The sequence below is a fragment of the Oncorhynchus tshawytscha genome, linkage group LG19, assembly GCF_018296145.1.
Source record: "Oncorhynchus tshawytscha isolate Ot180627B linkage group LG19, Otsh_v2.0, whole genome shotgun sequence".
In the NCBI taxonomy this organism is placed as follows: Eukaryota; Metazoa; Chordata; class Actinopteri; order Salmoniformes; family Salmonidae; genus Oncorhynchus; species Oncorhynchus tshawytscha.
In genome coordinates this window covers 5,054,462-5,065,386 of record NC_056447.1, presented here as the reverse complement: position 1 = coordinate 5,065,386, position 10,925 = coordinate 5,054,462, and the positions used below count along the sequence as shown (strand labels likewise).

Below are 10,925 nucleotides of genomic sequence, written 5' to 3'. Positions count from 1 at the left end.
ATCCCTTTGTGCTTGGTGAAGTTATGAATTACTTTTTGGATGGTGTATCAATACACCCAGTCACTACAAAGACACAGGTGTCCTTCCTAACTCCGTTATAGGAGAGGAAGAAAACCGCTCAGGGATTTCACCATGAGGCCAATGGTGACTTTAAAACAGTTACAGAATTGAATGGCTGTGAAAGGATGCATCAACAACATTGTAGTGACTACACAATACTAACCTAAATGACAGAGTGAAAAGGAAGCCTGTACAGAATAGAAAATATTCCAAAACATGCATCCTGTTTGCAATAAGGCACAAAAGTAAACCTGCCAACAAATATGCCAAAAATGATTGTCCTGAATACAAAGTGTAATGTTTGGGGCAAACACAGCACATCACTGAGTGCCACTCTTCATATTTTCAATCTGTATCATGTTATGGGTATGCTTGTAATGGGCAAGGAATAACAAGTTTTTTTAGGATAAAAAATAAATGTAATAGAGCTAAGCACAGGCAACATCCTAGAGGAAAACCTGGTACAGTCTGCTTTCCAACAGACACTGGGAGACAAATTCACCTTTCATCAGGACAATAACTTAAAACAGAAGGCCAAATATACACTGGAGTTGCTTACCAAGATGACATTGAATGTTCCTGAGTGGCCTAGTTACAGTTTTGACTTAAATCAGCTTGAAAATCTATGGCAAGATTTGAAAATGGATTGTGATCCAAAATAATAATGTGCAAATATTGTACAATCCAGGTGTGCAAAGCCCTTGGAGACTTACCCAGAAAGACTCACAGCTGTAATCGCTGCCAAGGGTGACTCTAACATATATTGACTCAAAGTTTCACCATATTAAAACGAGAGTTCAGTTCACGCGACAGGGTTTCCGTTAAAATGTCTTCTAATGAAAGCAACAAAATAACAAAGGCTTTACAATGATGGTGAAACCTTGGATACATCTTGGGGTTAAGTGGGTTTAAATCTTCAAGGATGTCACAGGGAGTGCACAGAAGAATGTCAAAATGCTGAATTTTAGCGCTTTATCAAGTCTCTGAATATTAAAAAAAATCTGTTTAAAAAAAACAAACATTCTATGTGGTCTAAAGATATCAAAGGGACACAAAGGTGAATTGGTTGGTGGAACTAACCATAACCGAAGGCCTCCTCAGCCCTCTTCTAATTTTCATCCTCCTTTTGAAAAGCTTTAAAACACCTCTGTGCGCCTCTGCAAGAAAGTCTCATTTAGGTATACTTCTGCAATTAAGACCAAATTATAACCATGAGTCTTCTGCTGCATTCGGTTCTTTCATACACTCTGTGGTGGTGGATAGATGGGCCTACAGAGTGACATATATGGCTAAAAGTAAACTCGGTGACTCAAGCCAATTATCTCGGTCTTCTCCACCTTTCACCCTGTTTAGTCACGACAAACAGGAAGTGCCTTGTGGGTGGAAATTGTAGTTGAGAGCCAGACACTAACGGAATCCTCTGAATCAGCTGATTAAGTCCTAGATGATAATAACAACCGCATCCTTTGTTGAAAAAGGACATTTCTATAATGTCTCAGTGGAGGTTAGGACAGAGGAATCACTAACTTTCTGATTTGAAAGAGGAAGTCAAACTTTACTTGGTTCACTGGTTCTCCTGACGTGGCTTACGCTAGAAAGTGTAAACCAGGAAGAATCAAATTAAATTGTGACTTTCATATGCGCCGAATACAACAGGTGTAGACTTTACCATAAAATGCTTACTTTCGTGCCCTTTCCCAACAATGCAGAGTTAAAAAGTAAGAAAAGTTGCTTATAAAAATAGAGAAATAATAACAGCATAACTAACAATAATGAGGCTATATAGGAGTACCAGTACCAAATCAATGTGCAGGGGTACGAGGTAGTTGAGGTAATATGTACTTGTAGGTAGGGGTAAAAGTGACTAGGTAATGAGTGTAGATAACAGAGTAGAAACAGCGTACAGTGCATTCGGGAAGTAGTCAGACCTCTTGACTTCTTCCACATTTTGTTACGTTACTGCCTTTTTCTAAATTGGATGAAAGTTTTTTCCCCCCTCATCAGTCTACATACAATACCCAATAATGACAAAGTAAAAACAGGTTTGTAAAATAAAAATACCTTATTAACTTAATGCGGCATGTAGCCTAGTGGTTAGTGCATTCCCCAAGCATTCCCCAAGCGGACAAGGTAAAAATCTGTTGTTCTGCCCCTGACAAAGGCAGTTATCACACTGTTCCTAGGCCGTCATTGTAAATAAGAATTTGTTATTAACTGACTTGAATATGTAAAAGTATTCAGTATTTACTATGAGACTTACTATGAGTTCAGGTGCATCCTGTTTCCATTGATCATCCTTGAAATGTTTCTTCAACTTGATTGGAGTCCACCTGTGGTAAATTCAATTGATTGGACATGATTTGGAAAGGCACACACCTGTCTATATAAGGTCCCACAGTTGACAGTGCATGTCAGAGCAGAAACCAAGTCATGAGGTCGAAGGAATTGTCTGTAGAGCTCAGAGACAGGCTTGTGTCGAGTCACAGATCTAGGGAAAGGTACCAAAACATTTCTGCAGCATTAAAGGTCCCCAAGAACACAGTGGACTCCATCATTCTTAAATGGAAGAAGTTTGGAACCACCAAGACTTTTCTTAGAGCTGGCCACCTGGATAAACTGAGCAATCGGGGAAGAAGGTCCTTGGTAATCTCTGCAGCACTCCACCAATCAGGCCATTATGGTCGAGTGGCCAGACGGAAGCCACTCCTAAGTAAAAGGCACATGACAGCCCGCTTAGAGTTTGCCAAAAGGCACCTAAAGGATTCTCACCATGGGAAACGAGACTCTCTGGTCTGATGAAACCAAGATTGTACTTATTTGGCCTGAATGCAAAGTGTCACTTCTGTAGGAAACCTTGCACCATCCCTATGGTGGTGGCAGCATCATGCTGTGGATATGGTTTTCAGGGACTGGGAGACTAGTCAAGAATGAGGCAAAGATAAACGGAGCAAAGTACAGAGAGATCCTTGATGAAAACCTGCTGCAGAGCGCTCAGGACCTCAGACTGGGGAGAAGTTTCACCTTCCAACAGGACAACGACCCTAAACACACAGCCAAGACAATGCAGGAGTGTCTTCGGCACAAGTCTCTGAATGTCCTTGAGTGGCCAAGCCAGAACCTGGACTTGAACCTGATCTAACATCTCTGGAGAGACCTGAAAATAGCTGTGCAACGATGCTCCCCATCCAACCTGACAGAGCTTGAGAGGATCTCCAGAGAAGAATGGGAGAAACTCCCCAAGTACAGGTGTGCCAAGCTTGTAGCTTCATACCCAAGAACTCCAGGCTGTGAAGTACTGAGTAAAGGGTCTGAATACTTATGTAAATGTGATATTTCAGTTGTTTTTTTAATAAGGCTGTAATGTAACAAAATGTGGGAAAAGTCAAGGAGGTCTGAATACTTTCCGATTGCACTGTATGTGGAGAGTGTGAAGTTGTGGGTGGGCATGTGTGTTTAAAACACTTTTTAGCTTTGCTTTTCCTTTGGGTGTTTTTTAGCCGGTCAGTTTTTTAACATTAGATTTTTATCCTCTTATGTGAGTTGTGTAGTAAATATTTCAGCTTTATTTGAATTGTTTTCTTTTGTTTTGTTTGTATTTTCCTGTAACACATTGTGTTGCATTCCATGTCTTAAATGTGCTGTATGAATAACGCTTGATATGATTTATACTAACGGGACATTTTGTTAGTCCCCACTTGGTCAAATGCTATTTCTAGGAGGTTTAGGGATAAGGTAGAATAAAGGTTAGTTTTAGGGGTTACGGTTAGGTTTTGGGGTTGGGGGGGACCCAATAAGGTTATTTAAACGAGTGTGTGGGTGGAGTCCAGTCAGTGTAAGGTTGAGGAAAGTAGAAGAGGCTCATGTCAATGGAAGTCTAGCAAACCACTAAAAACCTGGGCCAGTGAAGAAGGTACCATTTTTCTAGGACTGTATATACAGGCAGCAGACCGGCACAAGCCTTGGACCATGAAGTGGTGTACTGTACCATTTTAAGACAGACCCAAGACAGAGGAGCTGTTAAGCAGACCGGACCTGACTCAGAACAGTAGGGTGACTAGACCAAAGCGAACCAGAACAGAAGAATGACGTGAATGGTGTGAGTCACATGGGCCATACTCATCCCCTCAGGCTCCAGTACACCCCCCCATTAAAAGCGGCTCAGAGGATGAAATGGAGAAAACAAAGACAGGACTGTCTAACTGTACAGCCTGGTGTCTGTCCTGCTGTGTGTGTGTGTGTGTGTGATCATCTCCGCCTCATTGGATTATCTCTGCGTGTTTGTTTTCGATGAAAGGATCTTGTCTCAAAACACAAACACAGCTAATGCCTCTCACTCTTTTCCTGCCAACTGGAGACCTGGCTAGCTGGGATGTACAAGTTTTCTCGGAGAGCGAGAGATTGCCATCTCAGCCGTGTCAGAGCTACAAACACACTGATTTGTAGATATGTATCTGTTTCGTGATATTTTATGTCAAAACAAGAATGTGTTAGTCTCTGTAAGAGTTCTCCGTAAAATGGATTGTGTTGATTAGGCAGCGCAATGGAAAACATTTTAAAACCCTTTGCGACGAGTCCATGTAGTCCCTCCGTAGTTCAGTCCGTTTTCTTCCTTTTGGTGCCTAAACTAATCCTGATGCCTTTGCTTGTGGAGTGAAGTTTTTATAGGAACCGCTAAGCTGAGCAAAGTAGCTCATAAAATAATGCTAAATCTCCTGTCGTCATTGTCTCTCTTTTTGTTCTGGCCCCCGAAAATGACAAAACATAAAGAAGGCAGACTGATCATTAACGTTGTACTTCTCATTTCAGCAATTACAAATAGACGCAGTCATGACATCCTATTAACATAAAACATCTGTAAAGATGTGACTTTTTCTGAAAACAAAACTAACATGACATTTTTCCCCATGAAGTGTGTGTGTGTAGGCACTGTGTGTCGACTGTCGATCAGTGGGTGTTAAAATGTGTTTTGAATTTTTAAAAATATTTTTAAAAATATTTTTTATATAAGGGTAGTTCCACGAAATTAGTCCCTTTTTTAGGGTAGTGTAGCTTGTTGAACAAAAATGACCTGTTATTTCACAATGTTTACATTCTGTCATGACGAGCACATGTTCAACTTAGTAAAAAAAACATTTTCCTATCGCAAGAGGTTAAATAAATCAGTGTCTGTAGTAAGTGCCAAGTAAAGTAAGTGATCATCACAATATTGACGATTTCATCTTCAATCAGCCATGAGTCTTTGTGACAGTGGGAATGTACGCTTTTTCAAATGCCAGCTTCACCAAAACATGTACATTGTTAAACGATTTCTAGCCTGTCTATTTCTTTTGACGCGTTATGCTCCACCCATTCAGTTTTTCACCACGAAGTTTGGGAAAGCGAGTAGGACACATGACGTGTGTGTAGATCATGTTTAGATGGCTGTATTTTGCACAAACCTCAGCGTACGAGTCACTGAAGTGGAGAATGGGTCAAGAAGTGCAGTTACTTTGACAGTGGTAGCTATGCTGTGCAGTATGCCCCGAAAAGCTCTGCTCTGTTGGTGAAAAAGATGATTGATAACTTTTCATAAGTGCACTAGAAAGCACACGTTTTTTAAAAAATGCGTTTTTGTTTTCAAATGTCTGCAACAAGGAACAACACACATGGAACAACACATGAAAGTTACTCTCTCATACCAGGCATTTTTGTAACCCTTCCCTATTCCCTCAGAGCAGAATCAAAGTCTTCCTCTGTGTGCATCGTGATGTCATTGAATTCCAACGCCTGTGTGTGCTTTTCTGCTGACTCACAGCAGACCAGGGAGAAGAGGCGGGATTTTAACTTGTAATTTCCTGTTGCACAGGAAACGCATTCTTAGCCCCAACTAGTTAGTCAAATTATGGGGCGTTCCTCCTGCCAGTTCCCGGCAGCTTTTTCACGGCATCCAGGAATCTCTGAACTCAATTCCTAGGGGGGGCCTTTTAGTGTGTGAATGTGTGTGTAGCTTTTCCCCACTAGGAAAAATGCACTTGATAGGATTCATTGCTTTCATATATCAAAATGTGTCTGTTATTTTAGCTGCCTGCATACACCTCACTTACTTAGCACAATGCACAGGACTAAATTAGTCAGTTTGTATAATGTGTAAATGTACACTCACCAGACAGTTTTTATTAGGTGCACCCTTCTAATACCGGGTCGGACCCCTCCTTTGCCTCCAGAACAGCCTCAATTATTTGGGGAATGGATTCTTCAAGTCGAAAACGTTCCACAGAGATGTTGGTCCATGCTGATGCGACGGCATCACACAGTTGCTGCAGATTGGATGGCGGTACACCACTGCCACTAGCCTAAACCGTTGACAGCAGGCAGGATGGGTCTATGGACTCATGATGCTTATGCCAAATCCTGACTCTGCCATCAGTATGACACAGCAGGAACCGGGATTCGTTGAACCAGTCAATGTTTTTCCACTCCACACGTGTTGGTGATCGCGTGCCCACTTGTTTTTAACTGATATTAGTGGAACCCGGTGTGGTCGTCTGCTGCAATAGCCCATCCGTGACAAGGATCGACGAGTTGTGCGTTCCGAGATGCCGATCTGCACTCCACTGTTGTACTGCGCTGTTATTTGTCTGTTTGTTGCCTGCCTATTAGCTTGCACGATTCTTGCCTTTTTCCTTCCACCTCTTTCATCAACAAGCTGTTTTCGCCCCCATGACTGCCGCTGACTGGATGTTTTTTGTTTGTCGCACCATTCTCTGTCCACCCTAGACACTGTCGTGAGTGAAAAGCCCAGGAGGCCGGACATTTCTGAGATACTGGAACCGGCGCAACAGGCACCGGCGATCATACCCAACTCAGTCACTTGTTTTGCCCATTCTAACGTTCAATCGAACAGTAACTGAATGCCTCGATGCCCGTCTGCCTGCTTTATACAGCAAGCCACGGCCTCGCGACTCACTGTCTGTAGGAGTGATCCATTTATGTGAATGGGGGGGATGAGTGTATATGTGCGTAGGTCCAATTAGGTGTTAAGGTCTTACTGCAATTGTACTTTTTGTATATTTAATGTGTACCTTTCCTAAACTAATACCAATTTAATTCCAGTTCCATATTAATTTAACACCAGTAAATTGTCTCACGCACCTACTTCTTCTTGTTTTGCTCACCATTTTGTCCCCTTTGCTTTGTCTCATTGTCTCGCAGCACGATAAGGGAAGTGGGAGGGCACTGGCAAAGTACACCGCCCTGGAGGAAAAGGAAGCCCAGAACCTGGAAGTTGTAGCCTTCTGTGAAGACGTAGCAATGTAAGCTGTGTGTGTGTGTTCAGTATGTGTGTGTTCTGAGCACACACTTAAGTACTGTGTGAGTGTACGCAAAGGAGTGTGCACGCTCACAGTACTGTGTGTGTGTGTGTGTGTGCTGTAATTGCGTGTTTGTGTGACTGGGTGTGCAGCCTCACTCCAGTCCTCTGGGTGGAGTGATTATGTAGCTTGGCTCTGGAAATCGCTCTCCAGTATGGTAACATAACATCACCAACAAAGCAGTGCACCACACACACACGCACACAGCGTAAAAGCCGCCCCATCTACCCCCATCCCTAATGGGAAAGCCATCGTTATAGACCACGTCGAGTCTTCACATGTAATTGAGAGTAATCTCCATGACAGTTCAGTAAGCATCAATACATTAGTTCCTGAATTCAATTCCGTTCAGTAATGCTTTATTGGCAGAAAACGCAGCAAATATCGCCAAAGCAGAAGAGCTTTAGAAGAACTTCAGATCCCATAAGGAAGTACGGGAGGGGGAAGTTAAGTAGGAGAACTAATCACAGGTATTTAGTCAGTCCCTTATCTACTAGTTTCTGCATCTGCATGTGTAATAGGCCAGCAAACTTCCAGATTTGCAAACTAAGGGAATAAAAAGTAGAGAATCAATTCTATGTGAAGGTGACGTACTAAATTTTAATTGGCTGATTTGTTTTGTTTTTTCAGACTGAGGTCAAAGTTCGCCCACGATGACCTCCACACCAACCCGGGGTACGTGCTGAGCGCGGTGATCCCCCAGAGGGACGGGGGAGGGGACAACGGCTGCAGCGTCAAGGTGTCCATCGAGATCTCTGAGTCCCAGGAGCCTGTCACTTTCACCTGCGACGGTGAGCACATATCACAACACCCTTATGAGGTTTGCTAAATTCTGAAACCTCGGTCGTAGAATTCCAGGATTCGGGCGCGAACACGTAGAGGCACAATCCTCCAAATGGGATTGCTGGATAACCGAGGGATTTTGGGAAAGTTTCTAAAATGTTCCAACCCTAACCCATACAGAGGTGCGCAGTGTCCTCAACCCTGGACCCTGGGTGTGCAGGCTGGTTGCTAAGATACCTTTATAACCATAAAAGTAGGTTATTACTACATGCAATGACATCAAGGGGCTTCTTTAGAATGGAGCTCTCCCAAGTCTAATTGACCCAACTGCAACAAAAATCGGAGGCATTTCCCCTTTAAGACAGAGCTCTTCAGATGACAGATAAGACTACTGGGCCAGAGGTCCAAAAGAGGAAGCAGCATTCGGCACAGCTAGTTTTTTTTCTTTTCCCTTTTTTTTCTGGAAACACACCACATTCCCTCTCCTCACAAATAAAAGGTTGTGCCCACTGCCCTGGAGCAGCTATGTCGGCCAAAGGCCTTCTCTATATTATGTTCACTCATTCGCCCACTGGGCTTTTGGTTCGATCTCTGGGGTTGCGTTGTCATTGGCTGACCCCAGGTTTGTAGCGCCGCCCCTGGATCCACCCCTCCAATGCCAGTCACTGATCTCTCTTGGCCTGGCCCAATGTGACCAAGTTCTCTAATGGAGTCTGCTCTGAACTCCCTGGGTCCTGGCAGCGAATCAACACCAGCCTTTTGTGTGTGGATTCTATCTATCCTTAATTGCTTTTTTATTTTAAAACCAAACTGGTATTGCTTGCTCGTTCCTGTGTGTGTGTGGCCAGTCCCACTAACCCAGTCTCTCTGTAACCACACCAACTGGTCATGCTGCCTCTTCTTTCTCATGTACTGTATAGCCAGGCCTGATTCTCTGTACAGTACACATTCCCCCCAGGGTTGTATGTCGGCAGACAGGAACAATGGCCTTCAGTTCTCTCTCTTTTAGGAGTGGGGGGACGTGTACGGAGGGAACAAGAGCAGGCTGAAAATATATTTTCTTTCCCTCTTTCTCTTTCTTGTGTAGTAATCTGTCGCGTTTCTCTCTCGGTCTTCAGACGGGCCCCTCTGTTCCACTTCCACCGGTATTCCACCAGCTTCCTAAATTTGGCGTGTGGAAAAATCTCCCGGGGTGAACAAAAACGCATTTCCAGATGACTCTTTCCCCAACTGCTACTGTTACAGCTTCTCTGCTCCCCTCTGACACTCTTACTGTATGTAACAGCCAGACAGAGCTGAGCTAGCTTCTGTTGCCGGGGAGGAGGGGAAAAAAACGATTGGTTCTTTCTTAGGCTAGAATCTTCACCTGCAAGATTTAGGTTAGAGATTCCTTGCATACCTTGGCATGGGGAGAGAGGAAACCCAGGGAACTGGTGGATGTCTGGTGCCTTTGAGTGTGTTGGATGTCACCTTGGTCAAAGCCCTCGTTTTTAGCTCTGTCTGCTGCAGTTCTCTGATCTGAAAGGCCCCGCTCTCTTTCCCTTGTGTTCTCTCTCTTGCCATCATACTGTCTCTCTCTCACTGTCTTGCTTTCCCTTATGTTCTCTCTCTTGCTATGTTGCTCTCTTTTTTTTTCTCTTTAACTGCCTTTTTAAATGTGATGAAGAAGTAGACAATAAAACGCAGAAATGGAGTTGTTTAAATTCCTCGTATTGATGATGAGAAATGCAGTTGTTCCTGTCCCCGTTGGTGCTGAGGTAATACATGTGGGTTCTGCTTTGCCCTGGCAGGATCGCCCTGGACCTGGCCCCTTCCTGGCGGGTGATTGGATGTGAGCCCTCAATTGACATCACTCATTGGCTGGGTATTCAAGTGCTAGCTAATGAGTTGCTAGCATCCTGCTGTGTTTCGAGACTAGTATTGTAATCGTAGACACCAGTCCTGCCCTAAAAATTGTCAGACTCCAACCACCCTAGTCATAGACTGTTCTCTCTGCTACCGCACGGCAAGCGGGTACTGGTCCAAGAGGCTTCTAAACAACTACCCCCAAGCCTTAAGACTACTGACTATCTAATCAAATGGCAACCCAGACTACTTGCATTGCCCCCCTCTTTTACACTGCTGCTACTCTCTGTTATTATCTATGCATAAGTGAATTTAATAACTCTACCCACATGTATATATTACCTCAGTTACCTCGACTAACCGGTGCCCCCGCACGTTCTCTGTACCGGTGGCGCTGTATATCGTCTCGCTATTGTTATTTTACTGCTGCTCTTTAATTATTTGTTCCTTTTATTATTATTATTTTTTTAGGTATTCTTCTTAAAACTGCATTGTTGGTTAGGGGCTTGTAAGTAAGCATTTCACTGTAAGATCTACACCGGCTGTATTCGGCGCATGTGACATAACATTTGGTTTGATTCGATTCTCCCGCTTTAGACCAGACCCAGCCCCCAAGCACCTACGTTGGTGTGCGTGTGCACGTGTGTGTGTGTGTGTGTGTGTGTGTGTGTGACCACGCAAGTCGCAAACATTCCAGCACCATGTGTGAGTTCGTAGCGACACGCAAGAGGGCTTTTTTTCAATACACACTCTCCGGAATGCCAGCCTGGTCCCAGATCTGTTTCCGCTGTCTTGTATCCTCCAATGACCAGAAGAGGCAAGGCAGCACAAACAGATTTGGCAACATGCTCCCAAAATGCCCTCTCTTCGGTTGTTGACCAGTTAGCC

At 43.7% G+C, this 10,925-nt stretch overlaps 1 protein-coding gene across 1 annotated transcript in view; it reads left to right on the top strand.

The window, feature by feature from the left end:
- LOC112218269 (phosphatidylinositol 4-phosphate 3-kinase C2 domain-containing subunit alpha) overlaps nucleotides 1-10,925 on the top strand; it is a 49,981-nt gene that overhangs the window by 13,200 nt on the left and 25,856 nt on the right. The window contains exons 3-4 of the mRNA XM_042301278.1: nucleotides 7,252-7,352; nucleotides 8,040-8,200. Of these exons, the coding sequence (XP_042157212.1) occupies nucleotides 7,252-7,352; nucleotides 8,040-8,200 (262 nt within the window). The remainder of the gene's footprint in view (nucleotides 1-7,251; nucleotides 7,353-8,039; nucleotides 8,201-10,925) is intronic.